The 16,189-nt window shown below is 42.4% G+C and overlaps 1 protein-coding gene across 4 annotated transcripts in view; it reads left to right on the forward strand.

Moving 5' to 3' along the window:
* Nucleotides 1–16,189, forward strand: part of ralgps2 (Ral GEF with PH domain and SH3 binding motif 2) — an 80,905-nt gene that overhangs the window by 34,285 nt on the left and 30,431 nt on the right. For all 4 annotated transcript variants that reach the window (XM_034081342.2, XM_034081343.2, XM_034081345.2 and 1 more), the window contains exons 6-8: nucleotides 8,249–8,332; nucleotides 14,989–15,078; nucleotides 15,183–15,275. In XM_034081342.2, the coding sequence (XP_033937233.1) occupies nucleotides 8,249–8,332; nucleotides 14,989–15,078; nucleotides 15,183–15,275 (267 nt within the window). The remainder of the gene's footprint in view (nucleotides 1–8,248; nucleotides 8,333–14,988; nucleotides 15,079–15,182; nucleotides 15,276–16,189) is intronic.

Raw genomic sequence — 16,189 nt, forward strand, 5'->3', positions numbered from 1 at the left:
ACTCCTGCTATTGGCCATGTTCAACACGTCTTGTCTCAGCTAACAACACACACACACACACACACACACACACACACACACACACACACACACACACACACACACACACACACACACACACACACACACACACACACACACACACACACCCACACACACACCATGTATACATCACTTCAGGGGACATTACATTGACTTACATGCATTTCCTAGAGACTTATCGTAACCTTAACCATAACCAACACATGCCTAACCCTTACCCTTACCCTTAACCTAACCTTAACCAAGTCTTCACCCCTTATGGGGACCTGCAATTTGTCCCCATAAGGGAGGCGAGTCCCCACACGTGACTATGTAAACACAAGTATAGTAATGCTAGTCCACACATACATACATACATACATACATACATACATACATACACTCACTCCTCTGGCATGATATCAGTCCCAGGCCCACAGTTTGATTTAAATTAGATAATGTAATTATGATAATGTAATTGTGTGGCGTGACCTTCTTGGATTCTCGTAAAAAGGTTGTTGTGTCTGAGTCCTGGAAAAGACTACAGATTAGTCCCTGAGTGGCTTTCATCATGGCTGGCGTTCGGGGTACTGCCGTTTCTTCACCCAGAGGGAAGTCATGACGTCTTCTGGACCGCACGGGGCCAATTTCACACAGAGGCGACTGTCGGCTTTATGAATGCAAACGTGCTCCTGTGCTCAGTCTGGTTTGAGCGCCTGAGTTGCTTTTATCAGCATAATGAAAATGTGTCCGTGCATTTCAGACCGATGTAGCAATTTGGAAATTCAGGTGAAGGTTTAAAGGGTCAGAGGTTTTACATATTGCTTCAAGCTGGTAAGAACTTTTTTGAGGGACCTGTATTGGGATGTAGAGCAAGAGTGTGCGTTTGGGAAGGAGTCACTGACCTGTTTAAATGGGGGGGGGGGCTGACAAGGGGATGAACGCTGCAGTCTGGAGGGAGAGAAGGAGGTGAGTGCGGAGTATGCAGAGTGACCCAGCAGCCTCCTGGCAGGAACAGAGTGAACTAGAGAGGCTTTTCCTGCTCTCACGGTGATTTTGTCTCGAAGCACCGGCTGAAAAAAGATACACAGCTATGACCAAACTAAAACTCAACGAGAGTTTCCACTGCTGTCAGTCTCCTCGTCCTCTCCAGGCACATAATGAGGAAAGCAGGTGTGTGGTTTCACTCGGCTCACTGCCTATTGGAAAGTATTACATTACATGGATCTGTGAGTTGTGCAATAATAATGTTTGTACTGACTTGCAGCCCATTCTTGCCTTTTAAGTTAGAATCTACAGACAAATTAGGAGTTCCAACAGATTTGAGGCAGTATCTGACGTAAATTGAGGTTAGAAAGACGTTATCTTAGACAAAATACAAGGTTAGTTTCCATGATGTAATATGTTCACCTTTTTAGTTGGATGTATATTAAGTGTCGTGCATCACTGTCCTAATGTTCTTTAGAAGGTTTCAACTTGACATATGTTAACCTTTTGTATGTAAACTGATATACAAATCAACATTTCCACCAGATTAGTTCCAAGAATGCTGGTCTGTGGACACTTTTTTTTTTACAGCAGGCTCTATGACTTTCTTTACAATAGAGTAATTGAAGAGGAACTACCTTGATCTTTAGTCTTTCTATTTTAAAGTGCACATTGTCGTCTTCATGCGTAAAATGTTTTGTAACTACAGTCTGTAATGGTCAGTTCCACTGGCCTTATATTAGCATATTTGCTGTTCTTGCAACTAATTGAAGTAGTTATTATGGAAATGAACATAATAAACTAGCTATGACCTGGAGTCTGTTTCAAAGATTACCTTTTTTCCCTCTCCATAAACACATCATAACTGCCTTTCATATCAAATGACGTGTGATTGAGAAAGAAAGCCCCATAGAGAGAGATTGAGTGTCCGAACACGGTTGTGTGTGCTCAGCTTTACAGCGTTTTTACGTGTGTGTGTGTGTGTGTGTGACGCACAGACAGACTTTCTGGCATGAGCTGGACAAATTACCGCAGACAGGATTGCAGTACAACAGAGGATCTCATTAACTCAAGTGTTTCAGCGCTGACACGGAGCAGATGTGTGGAGAGCTGCCTGACAGGTCTAGCCAAAAGCTCTCTGGATGAGGACGAAAAGATAAGCATCTGTCACAATAGCAATAAAGATTACATGAGAGGCATGTGTGGAGAGACGGTGTGAGGAGATGGTGTGAAATCTGGCCAACACCTCTGGGCAAGAGGCAATGGGCGCCGTTCTCTCTTGTTCCAAACTGTGGATATATAAAGTAGGGGAACATTATTGATGATAACGGGTTTTGCCAGTATTTCTTATATACTCTTTGATATCTACAAAGCCTCAAGAGAGCCAGGTTCAACATCTTGGAGCTTGAACTCATGCCACTCTGACACATCAGACAGCAAAGGAGCTGAACACATCTGCTTTGGATGATCGGTTAAGTGACGGCTCATAATGATGGCTGCTTTAATTCACTTCCTACAAGTAATGGACCGCTTAATACTTGTGGTTATGCAAAGACCAGAACAAGTACAAAAATATATCGGAGGAAGAGCTGTTGAGGACAACACGGACATACCCTTGTGTATAATTGATGAGAACACCAGAAGTTATTTTCCGACAGTAAAATAATCCATAGTGCAGAGCAGACTGATGTTTTATCTACAACCCCCCACTGAATTGCTGATATGTTCTTTGGCTGTTTGTTTGCAATTGACATGCCATTGAAATGACAAGGCAGATCATGAAGAGGAGGAGAAAGGATGCAAGGGAGTTGTCTCAAAATCTTTTCCTCATCTAAATGTACGAGGCCAAGATTACTAATGGGTTGTAACAACCCCATCTATATGGTTTTAATCGAGAGTGAACTGGACCGCCTAAAGATGGAACAGCTGACAAGAGACGTGTAGACATTTAAATGATGTGTAAGTGAAAAGAAGATGTTGGAGGACTTTCTGTCCCAGAAGACCATTTTTTATTTTATAATCTAACCGCACTGATGTTTATGAAATACAGTTTGCGAAGGAAAGAGATTGAGTGATGTAAAGCGACTTAGAGAGGGGGGGTTGCCTGCCTTTGTTTCAAATGCACAGTCATGGCAACAGCCAAGTTGGTAATTTAGTGGCTTTGGCTGGAAAGCTTCAGCTCTCGGGGAATAGCTATCGGATTGCATTATACGTGCTGCTGGGAAGTATGTCAGTTCCTCTCATGTCTGAGCACACAGCATAAAAATCCTCCGAACAGATTGAAGGTCTCATGCGAGACGATGATGACTTGTAGTTGGAGGCAGGTAATGTTTCACATACTCATCCTTGTCTCGCCTGCAGGCTTAATGTTTTCCAGCACTGATCGTGAGATGAAACTTGTGGAGGTTTTGCGTTTTTACAACCGTGCATTGAATGTTGAACGCGGTTTTCTTCGGGCCCTGTATGCTGCACATGTTGTTTTGTGGCGGAGGGTTGGACAATAGTTGCTCGACAACAAACACAGAAGCGAATCCCACCCACACTACAGCCTGTCAGCATGATGGTTAATACACATTCAACATGCTGAACGGTGAAGAAAATAATGTTTTGGCAGTAGTCAAAAAGAACCCACAGGGACAAGTGTTCCCTTTTTAGAAAGGATTTTTTCCAAACCATGCAGAATCAGTTTTTCAGAAGACATCATCAAAACACATTTAATAAAACAATCTTATATTCAATGACTTATCTCGACCATTTGAGATGTAATCATGTGTACTGTTTTTCTTTTAGAATATACCAGTTGTTATTATGATAACATCGTATTGCAGTCCAGAAGAATAAGAATGAAATCTTCATATAAGAACATGCTGAGTCTGGTCTCACTTGCCATGAAAGAAAGCCAGTACTGCTATAAGAATAATGGGGAGTACATGTACTAAAAGACCTCCTGGAAAAGTCATTCTTTCCATGGTGTGCGCCTGGTAATGGAGGCTGCTGCTCGCTTGTAGGTCCCTGCCAAGGTCTATAGACAGGCGTCTTTGGGTTCAAGAAAAGCGCTATAGAAATATAATTTATTATTATAGGTTAAAACTGTCTGAGACAATGCATTTTACTGCCTTCTCCTTTCTTTGCTCCTTGAATTTACTGTTCTGCTTTTTTCTTTCTTACTTTTTGAATCGAACAGATGATACAGGGTACATCTGTAGACTAGTACTTTTGGCTGAACATCAGTTTAGGCTTCCTCTGTTTTTGAAGTGCAGACCTTAGATAGAGATGTTTAGATGTTCCACTGTATTCCTTCCTGTATTCCTCAGTATATCTCCACAATCCCCACTCTTTTTGCAGCAAACCACATTTCTTGTTCTCACTTCCTCCCTTCTTCATCTTCGTCCACCCTGTTCCTATTATTCCTTCATGTCTTGGCCTGTGGCCTCTCCCTCATATGTTCTGGGATCCCAACACTTCATTTTTCCATTTACAATGAAGAAAAACAACAACAAAAGGATTCTCTGCGGTATCTTACATGAGGTCATAGCCATTTGTGGCTTAGCCACAGCTGGTTATCTGATTCCGCCTGTGCCATGTTTATGTAATACTGCTCAGTGTGGTTGTAAAACAGAGTAGACTCAACACAGAGCTGAGTAAATATATATGGAAATCTAGAAAATGTAATTTTAGGGTTGTTTTGGATTAGGCAACGTTTTGCTTTGTTTAATATTTGGATATGAATATTCAAGATGGAAACTTTCCATGGGGGTTAAAGAGAAGCAATGTGAAATACGACACAACAGCTAGCTATCAAAAACTTGCAGAAGATGCAAACAAGCTATAAAGTGTCTATTCTGCTTTTATTTTGACTGGCCAACATAAATAATGTGTAATGTGCTGCAGTTTGGTCTGCACATGTGATGGAGAATTTGCATGCAATAGGTTTATTGTTTACTGAATTCCTTTTTAATGGGATGCTGCAAATGAATGTGTGATGGAAAAGGTTCAGTGCATGGTTTCAATTGAATAGTCATAGCTATAGCATGCCATAAGAAATAGCAGTTAATGTTTATTCACCCCCTTAGTTAGTTCACTATTCAATGGTATGCTTTTACTGTTGGAATGTGTGCACAATTCCTGAGCTTAGCTTCACTTACACAATTTAAGGAATGTATCTGAAAAAGTCCAGAAATGTCCAGACCCTCTGCCCTCATGCTAGCTATGTGCCCACACAGTGCACATACAGCCAGCTCCGAGCAGCGCCACAGGGCTGAGCTTTAATGAAAACACTGCTGTGCCAGACCAGCATGTGGAAATGACGGCTGGCTGTGGCTTGGCGGCGCAGGCTTCTTCAAACTGCACTCTTTTACTGCAGCCTTTAAAACGGTCTTACCAAAGCAGCCTCCTCTAAAGTCTCGGCTTTTGTCAGATAAATGTTTAAATGTTGCTTGAGTGTGAACTAGCACTATAAATGTGAAGGGAATACACTGTTTCTGGAGAGACTGTGGATAGGGGTGTCCCGGTCACCTTTTTTTGCTCCCGATCCGATTCCGATCATTTGATTTTGACAATCTGCCGATACCGATTTTTCCCGATCCGATCTTTATGCAATGCATTAAGAGAAAAAAAAGGTAACAGATAACGGCTGGTCATCCAACGCGATGAATTCAGCTATCTTGGCTGTTATTGTGTTGGCCTTTTCACTGTTCTGGGGCAGTTTCTATTTCCTTTTTAAAGTCTCTGAAAGTGTCGGTTGTTTCAGTGCCGTTACCTGAGTGGCCGCTGTGTACTCGTCGTGTTGTTGTTGGTGTTTGTTTCTCAGGTGACGTATTAGATTGGTCGTGTTGAACGTAGCTCTGTTCATTCCACCACGCGGAACCTCTGCCTTGCAAACATTGCATCTGGCTGTTACACTGCCTTCGCTTTCAATTTTATAATACTTCCAAACTCCTGACATTTTCTCTGTCCCGACTCCCGAGTCACCAGCTGACCGTAGCCTCTCGTTAGCTTACTGCTACTATTAGACACTGCGCCCACTCTGTTGCCAGATTTCAGAGAGATAAGCAACCAGGTCTATGAAAACAAGCCCAAAGAAAGCAACACATACATGATGTTGTGTAATTTTAAACCAAAACTAAGTCCTCAGGATGACTTTAAGACGTGAACATGGTCATTTTTGTTTTGTAACATTAAATAATAAAAAAAAAAATTATAAAAAAAAAAAAAAAAAAATCCCGATCCCCGATTTTTTTCTCCCGATCCCCGATTTTTTGAAAATCACGTGATCGGCTCCGATCCCCGATCACGTGATCGGATCGGGACATCTCTAACTGTGGATCATTGCAGACCTGCTGTTAAAACACACTGGCATCGGTTGTTACACAACAGCGGGCGAACAATAGAGCGTGAATTACTTCAAACTTGGCGTGATGGGCAGATGGAGCGATGGTTAGTTTAGAAGACCGTCCCAGGTGGTCCAGGATTGAAGGATTATGTAGGTTGTTGAAATGTTGTGGTCTTGGTGAGTGAGGAAGACGTGGGACGGTCTGTGCACCGCCTCCCTGGGTGGTCAGGTGGTGGTCCGAGCTGCCAGGCACACAAACACATCCGCCTCACACTGACTATGGAGCATCCTTCTTTAAGAAATCATCACCAACTTTGTGTGTGTTGGACAGGAGAGTGATTGACGTGATGGCAGGAAGAAGGATGGGGCTTATGTAAAAAGGACAGACGTTAAATAAACTGAGCTCTCATGGATGAGAGGGGCTAGTGTCTCCTGCCCTGTGATTTAGATTCTAGAAGACCTAACGGCATCTCTCCACAATGTGGTCTTTTATAGTCTCTTTAACTCTTCCCCACTCACATTTTTCCTCATCATCCTTACTCAGGCAACATAGTCCCTGGAGGCATCACCTCCTCACGCATGAACGTCTGCTTTTAACATCTGTATTTGATATGTTGCTTCTTTTACCCCCGCCGGCTGCTTCTAACTACTCGGGGACTCACCCCTGAGTGAGCATGGGTTGTCTTTGCAAGGAGCCTTCCCGATGTGGCCCGGGTCACAGAGTTGTGAGCGGTTAGCTGGAGGTTGTGTGGGGGAGCTGCAGCCCGATGCAGATCTTCATATTGTCGCTTAAGTGGGCCGGGCTGGCAGGGATTAAGAGGAGAGCTTGCGCAACATTTTTCCAACTGTTACGTCAGTGTCCCTGGCCTCCGGACAGCCAAAGAGGGTCTGGGTTCCCCTCGCTGTGTGGTCTCTGTTTTGAACTGCAGTCCAGACCAAAATGAGACTAACCTAGTACTATTTTTACACAAATGGCAGTAATTACTTATTATACTATTTGTATGTTGTTCAACTTTTCTTTAATCAAGTTCCAAATCCCTGCCCTTTCCCTTCTTAAAAAGCGGTGAAATAAAATGTTCTTTCGGCACTACTGCTTCTACAGCTGCCTCCACAGCTGCTATTATATACATTGTCAATACAAGTGCATAAATCATAGTTGATTAAATATAAACGGCGTATGAATACACAATAATGTACTTTATTTAAAGTGAACAAATCAAAGCCTGATTATTACATTTTGAATGCGATTATTGGCAGTTATCCTGTTCTTAAGAGTAGTTTTAGCTTTTTGAAATCACTCATTTTTAATAACGTTTACTGGTTGTATTCATTTTATTAACTTGTTTAGATCTATACTGTACAAAAGGTAGTGTACTATAGTTTTCATTGTTCATTATTTCGCTAAATAACCCCTGTGTTCATGGCGTGCATTAGTCTCTTCCTGCATGGAAAATATGAAATTACATTAGGTTTTGGGTGTGCCAGGGCATGACTAAATGGGGCAGGGTTTCCAATAATATTACTATTTACAGTAGTGGTTTTACTTCAATGTTAATTCAAAAAACTCCACAGTGAGAAAAGTTGAGTTCAGGAGTCAGTGCGTAGCTTGGTTGAACATTGGAGAAAGTAAAATCAATATCATCAGTTCCTACACAGCTTTCCATGTTTGTGTTTGCGGTCATCCATCAATCTGTCTGAGCCTCCACTGGATCATCTCACTTTTTCCTCCTCCTCATCTGCTTTTCTCTACTATCATATCCTGCTCTCGTCTTACCTTCCCACTGCGTGACCTCGGCTCGTACATGACTGTTTAGTCCATTCAGTCAAATGTTGGCGTACATAAAAAGATACTTTTTACTCGGTGCATACAGTAAATGTAATTTTCCCTGTTTGTTTGTGTGTTTTCAGGAGCTGTCAAGCTGCGGCTGGAACAAGAAGGAGAAGCACAGCTCTTCTCCAAATGTTGTGGCCTTTACTCGCAGGTTCAACCAGGTGAGAGGAATGCAGCTTTGTCACTTTCAGTACTACTTTACAACTCTTAACAAAAAGGGCTTCACAAACCAATAAAACAAGCAAAAATAACAACAATACCCACCCCCCACCAACCAATCCATAGACAGAGCAACTAGGGGTGGGCGATATGACGATATTAGGTCTACACGATATGCCTTTTCAGAGATATCATATATATCGTGATAGTGCACCAGGGTAGGATTTTCACGGCGGCCATGACGGCCGGTCTGGCCGTGAAGCCCCGAAAATAATTGTACGTCCTTCGGCCACCATGGCCTGCGTGCCCCTGATACTGTTAAAATCTCGAAGTTGCTTTAAAAGCGTCAGAACAGTGGTTTCTGAACTGCGTTATGCTGCGTTCACAACGGACACAATGCGAATATTCTCACCCTAACCGCTGGAGTTTCGCCTATTTTACCGTGATTTAATTGTAATACACGTTTCAAAATGATGCCGAAGTAACTAAATACTGATAACGGTTAGTTAAGGCTGCGGCCACACGAGGACGAAAACGGCTAAACGCATAGGATTAACGCAAACGCAATCGCAAACAAGCTTCCGTCCACACGCAATAGTTATACGGATAGTGTCTGTCCCCACGAGACCGCTCCGTTTAGCTCCAACCGCTGGAGAAGCTGCAGTACATATGCAGGAGCCTGTACGTGGCGCTGTAACTTCCTCCACAAAAGCAGCGAAGAAGCATGGTTGTCATGGTTGCCCTTCTGTTTATTCTCCGCGGTGGGGGCCGAGGGAACCGGGCAGAGTTTTTCGCCAGTCAACGTGTATTGAAGTTGAAATCTTCCGGACAAAATTATAAAAGTGCCGGTCAAAGGTCTTCTTTGTTATTTATTGAGCTTTAAAACAAATGAATAACGACTCTATATAATATAATAATAAAATACACGGAGCCTCTCTTTTTCCTCCCTCTCTTCGGACAGCGCCAGTGTCTGTCTCATGCAGCCGCTCATCCAGTAATCAGTGACCCGGCCGACTGTAAAAATAAACATATTTATAACTAGTTTAGGGAGTTTGAGAGGTAATTAAAATAGCTAAGGGTGATGATCTGACTTGAAGTGTGTGTTTTGCTGCAGCGGGAGGAGCTGCAGGTGAGCAGAGCTGCGTGTCTCCGTCCTGTCAGATTAGACTTCACTCGCGTTTAGGTCCATATCGAGAGAAAGATAAATAATCTGAATTCAGGGTGCAGTTTACTTTGACGTGGGGGTGAGCAGCAGAGGTGGGGAGAGGCGGGGCTATTGCCTCATCATTATTGCCGTAGATGTTGCACAAACAACTGTAGCATGGTCAATAGCGTCCGGAGCACGATAGCAACTCTGCGATCCGCCATTGTTGTTGTTGTTGGTGGTGAAACACTTCAGCAATGGCGCGGGGTAAGCGGAGGTGAGCAGAAGAGGTGGGGAGAGGCGGGGCTATTGCGCAATCACTATCAGTGATCTGAAAATGTTCGGATAGGGCGCACACACGGAGCTGTTTGACCCCCCCAGAGAGTGGCGTATGCATTTCTATCCACCTTGGGACCCGTTATCGTTTCCTCAGTCGTTTAGTGCCATATTCGGTCGTCCTCGTGTGGCCGAACGGTCTATATGACACTAAACAGTAACGCAAACGACCAAATTCGTCCTCGTGTGGCCGCAGCCTAAGTCTAGTCAGGATTCAGACAGTATTGCACTTCATTTATTGTCTTGGTTGATTCTGTTGGCTTACATTTATTTTATCAATAAGGTATTTATATTGTTTTTCCCTTTTTGAAACAGAAGTTCAGTTATGTTAAAGTCTTTGATTGCACTTCAAGTCTAAAGTTTACATTTTAATTGTTTGGCACTGACTTTTCCTGATTGATGTTTTATGTTTTACTTAGTTATGTTTTACTCTCCTTTTCATGTTTATTGATGTTACATCACTGCTAGTGCTACCTAAAACAGAAAGTGAATTTTTATACTGAGAAACTGTGGTTTGAATATTTTATTTTATTTAGCAAGAGAGTGCACTTTACTTGGTGAAGAAACCAGTGTTAACGTTTGTTGTAGGGTGTAGGCCTACCTACTTGAACGCTGAGGAAGCCATATCAACATTCCTGTTGAATTGTTCCTTCAGGGATTCACTGCAGAATTCAAACCAGCTTGATGGTCTGTTACTCCTTTTTATTTTAGTTTGTGTTACCTTCTAGGTGGTTGTACTGTTAAGTAACTTGAAAAATAACCATAATAACCGACATGAAAAAATATCGTGATAAATATCGTCTATCGTGATACTGCTTGAAAAATATCGTGATATTATATTTTTCAATATCGCCCACCCCTGAGAGCAACACATGACCATTTGATTAATAAAAGTGTTAAGTCCAACAGAACTCTATCAACACAGGACTGATTATAACTATGATACATCTAGATAAATTAAAAGCCCCATTTAAAAGGTGCTAACTAAGGTCTCATCCCATACAAGGAGAAAAAATACAGTCCCTTCAGCAATGTTGAAGATTTATGAGCCTTAGTCTTCAAGGAATGGAGAACTTACAGCTCCTCTTTCCATCGTGTCCTCTGCCGCCATCCTCAAAGTACTAAATCACTTCCCCAGCTCTCTGAGAGGTGATGTTTTTTTGAAGCGCCTTTCCATGGCAGCGCCCAATAATCATCATAACAATAATCTGTTTGTCCCTGCTTGTCATATGTGCATAACTAGCCCCCAGATGAAATGGGTCAGAAGGTAGTTTGTTTTGTCCCCAGCTTGTCCTTGGCTCTGGCTTTCATGAAGTTATTAGCCCACTTCTGCATCTTGGCGCAGCACGTGTGGAAACATAACAAAATGTATGCATTAGTGGGAATGACATGCCCCCCCCAGCGCCCTGTAAAATCATCAACAGGAAGTTGTGGGTAATGATGTAAGGGGCAACCGTGACCTTAAATTCCCTTCCACTATTATTGCCAGGCTCCTTTCAGACTCACTTCCATGGCCTCCAGTATAAATATGAGATGATCTAGCAAGAATGTGTAGCTGTGGAAACTTCTCTATGTAAAGCAGATCCCAAACTGTGATTCAAGATGTTAGCTGCACACATTTCAGCTGCTTAGGAGCCAAGGAAAAAGAGCTTTTTGGATAACGAGACTCGAATTGGGAGAGCGGAGTCCCAGATTCCTCCTTAGAAAAGAGCCGAAGCCTAATTCTCCTCTTCCTTATGTCCAGCCAGTGGAGCTGAAAACTGCGCCGTCTATCTAACAGGCGGCAAAGAGAGACTAATTCAGCCCATTATGATCAATGAGTAATCTGTCTTATTGGGTTTTGTGCTGAGAAATCATCAACTTGCATACAGTAGTCAAAAAGTAAATGTGTTTATTCAGACATAATTACAGGAGTTGTATAGAATTTGCGATGATTATAACCAAATGGGAACTGACTATATTCTAACCAGATGGGAAAGATGACATCACAGCAGTGTATATTTAATGGCCAGAAAATATGACTAAATCTTTAACGGTTTCATCATCATTATATATTTCCTTTTTATAGCAGCACTGCGTGAATGGCTTACTATTTACATGTAAGGTTGAATAGCAGAAACAAGAACAAAACTAGAAGAACGCAGCCATCCGCCAAGGTCAATGCTGCATTCCCAAGCTACTCGGATGGTTCCATTTCATTGGATAGTCTTTCTTCTTGGTTGTGTTCATGGTATCAAGTTTGTAATATGGAAACAACATGGACATTAAAAAGAAGGTGTGTTAAAGGCCTATGTTATACCTCAGTTTTCAAGTATTTGTGTTTCAACTAAGCACAAAGAAAACCAATCATCCACAAGACCAAATGTGCAAACTTTCACGTGATTTTCCTAGTAGAGGTATTATTTTTTTCAATCATACAAAAAACAAGCACAAATGTACTACACGGCAATGTTAACAAAGGTACAATTGAGTGTGACTATCGGACCCCTGATATGGATCTTCATTGACCCTTTCACTAGGTTTCATGACAATCTAGCCAATGGTTTTTCTGTAATCCTGCTGACAAACCAAAGCAAAAACATAACCCTGTTGGTGCAGGGTATTAAATATGCTGTCGGATAACGGTAAAGGAGTGATGTGACTTCCACTCAAATAGTATTAGCCACTATTACTATTCACCAACTTTCTCGAGCGAAATGGCTTCTTAACACAGGTCAGTTGACTAAGCACAATAACGGTACGTCCACACGGTTCCGTCACGTTGAAGCTTGCCGGTGGGCGTGTCGGGCGTTCGACCAACAACCAACCACATTAATCTCCCGCCCCGGACACACAAGCACGCGGTTTGATTGGCTCGTGCTTGTAATGGCATATGATTTGATTGGCTGGCACTTCCGTCGCCGCTTGAAAAGTTGAACTTTTCTCAACTTTCCAAGCGAGCAACGGAGGCAAAGCAACGCGACGGAACCACAATGTAGTTCGGCAAAGCTTGACGTCACCCCATTAAAAGTGAATGGGAAGGGTCTCCGTTGAAGCACGCGACGGAACCGTGTGGACGTTACGTAAAGGTCAAATCACCTAGAGTCTGTCAGTCAGCGGTCGTCCCGGTCTTTGGCATGATCTTCCTCCCATCCCATCTCTTCCTCCCTTCAGGCCATTAAACGGGTTGATTCACAGCTCTACGACTGGGTCTCTATGCTTCCGCTTATTTATGATTATTGAAGCGCTGGGGCTTCGCAGCTCCATCTGGAGGCCCTGATAGGCTCTTAAACACAACCCCGAAAAGACTTGATCTTTTCTTCAGGACATAAAGTGAGATCAAGACAAACCCCCGTAGCCCCAATTCCCTCACTCAGACCCTCATACAGACCGGTGAGTGCACTTCTGTAGAGCACTGCCATCCTCTGTGATCTCATTGTTTTGGAGGCCAACGCTGTTGAGGACACAGGCTCCATAATGAGACCCATGGGAAAGCGATTTGGACAGACATGCTTTGTCCAGATTGACCTCGCATATCAAGTTGGACCGCTGAGGAAATTAAATGTGAAACTGCAGCATGTTTTGCTTCCAGATTGGAATCACATTTGTACAGTCAATGGAAACTCCTGTCTACTGTAAACTGAAGGTAGAAGGAAGATGTGACAGCATTTGAGTTTTTATTTTCTCAAGAGAACTGCTTTTCAACATGACTGGCTCAAGGCAAGAGACATCAACTCAAGTTAAATGAAAGTTAGGGACCACCGTCTATGTGTTCTCTGTCCATTTTCATCACTCCCTCATCTTTTTGTGTAGACTCCTTTTAGGAAAAGGCGATAATGAAACCCATATGGCTGTTTCCTACAGTATCTGCAGAGAACGAGTGTCTGTGACATGTTTTTATAAAGAAAGATGGAGAGAGACACTCTCAGTAGATTGATGAATTTATCTCCTCACTCCTCAACTCCTCTTTCCTAAAACAAAAACAACTCGAGGGGCTTTTTCCAGGAAAAACCAGGGCGAATCCAACTGTTGGCGAACAATAAGGAATATTGAGAGCCAGGTCTTTCAACAATAATTTGACCATTAATCAGGTTTTTAATTGTGATTACAACAATGTTGTTCATTCTTTGTGTACTTGCCCAGGGACTGTGGATTGAAAAAGTTTATAGCTAAATCTGGCATAAATAATCTCTTTTTTTAGATGATCATTGCATGGTCCTAATTTAATAAAAACGTTTTATAATTGAATAAATGGTTCTAAGATCAAGAATGAAGAAAACCATGGTGAAGTATACAAAACAATACACTTTATTTATAGAAACACACAGAAGAAACACCTAGCAGTCTTCAGCATGAACAGAGCAGAGTCAATTAAACAAGAACATACTACAATTAAACACTATACAAATTGAGAGAATAAATCTGAGAGATAAGTGTGTGTAACAAATAAAAATAGAGATGGTAAGTGGGGGATGGTCTTATCAGAACACAATGTGCGGACACATGTGGGCTTTGAATGGCCTCGGAGCCCTGCAGCCATGAAGCTAACTTCCCCTCACATTAACTCCTCTCTTCCCTCACTCTTCTCCTTTCTCGTCTCCCGATCCCCTCCTTCCAGGGCTTTAACACTGATTGATTCACTGACTTGTCCTTGTGTGTGCGCGTGTAATCAGAACTTTGGCTTTACCAGCATTCCCCCAAAGAGACAGATTTCCGAAATCACTCTCTCTGGCCAAGTACAATACACACACACACACACACACACACACACACACACACGCACACGCACACACACCTCTCTCGGTTGACAGATTAGGAGTTATGGTGTGTATCTGTTGTGTAATCAGTTGGAATCAGTTGGATTTTCCTCTGAAGCTAATGTCTAATCGAATGGAGCGTTCCCGTTAGCAGTCGGCCCTGCGCTCTCCTGCTCCGCTTTGTCCTGGTTTCAGCCCAGAGTCGTCATGACTGTCTGCAGGCCTTAGCTCCAGACTCAAAGATTGGAGATTTAACAAGGCAGAACTGCCTGTCTTTCTTTGTAAACACCTTGAACCATTATTGTTCTTTGGAGAGTGAAACGCATGGGAAATAAAGCTTGCGCGTCGTCGGTTTTGCAGCATCCTGGGTCTGTTTTTCTGAGTTTTTAAGAGTGGCTTGGTGTTGTAATCTTTAATATCTATTTGTGTGCCTTTTCTCTAGACAAGTTTCTGGGTGGTACGTGAGATCCTCCATGCGCAGACGTTGAAGATCAGGGCTGAGGTGCTGAGTCTGTATATTCGCACTGCCAAGGTACACACATCCACGCTTAACTTGACATTGTTGTTCTGTCCTCAGTGATGTTTGTATTGTAAACCCAACTTAATTTGTGCTCTTTGTACTGTAACTGTTCACAGAAACTGTGTGACATGAACAACCTCCATGCGGTCATGGCTGTGGTGTCAGCGTTACAAAGTGCCCCCATCTTCAGGCTTACCAAAACATGGGCGGTGAGTAGATTTGCCTTAGTTTGAACGAAAGTCTGGTTTATTATTCGAGGGCTGTTAATAAACTGGGATGTCACGTAGATCTGCACTGGAAACATAAACCAACTCTAATTAAAACTAGCACAGAAGTGTCATCACAAGATGAATGGCTGACTTCAGGAAAATGAAATAAATGAAACGCACTGTTTATAATATTAAAACCTTGAAATCACTCCTGTTTATGGGATAAAACAAGAAGCTATTAAACCTCCACCAAGGAGAACTTGAGGTTTTTAGTGTTGTGTCCTTTTCTGTCATTTCTTATTCCTATCAATCCTTTCTTTAGTGACCTACTCAGCCCCTCCATACAGTATTTAGAGCGGGAACATCTTCAACAAAGTATTTTTTATTATACCATTTTCAAGCAGGAAATGATGTGGAAAGGGATAACCCATCCATTTCATTGTTTTTAATGAAAGATCTTACATAATGGCCTGATGATGCTCTGATGTAATGCTGAAATGTCTTATACCCGGCTCCACAAAACCACAGGAGATTCCTTTAGCCAGGGAAATGCTGTTGCTGGCCAGGAAATGGCTCACCTGCTTCTATAACACACACTGGTTTCCTTTAGGTATCATTAGTACTTCTTAAGCTTCCTATGTCGGTAGGTACTGTGGTCTGATGCTTTACCACTGCTGCCTCTCAAAGCTCAGTACTCTGCAGTTCAATCCTCTTGGCCTCTTGCAGGATATACACTTCATATATGTAGCAGTTACAAATGGTCTAACAGAAACACACAAGCATGCAGCTGTGTCTATTTAAAAAAACTGCATGCACTGTGGCCAGTCCATTAACCATGCAACTAGTTTGAGAGTAATGCTTTTATTCTGCAGAATGTAACTGTATTTATATACACTTAATCATATATATATATA

This window comes from Pseudochaenichthys georgianus, chromosome 4 (assembly GCF_902827115.2).
Source record: "Pseudochaenichthys georgianus chromosome 4, fPseGeo1.2, whole genome shotgun sequence".
Lineage (NCBI taxonomy): Eukaryota > Metazoa > Chordata > Actinopteri > Perciformes > Channichthyidae > Pseudochaenichthys > Pseudochaenichthys georgianus.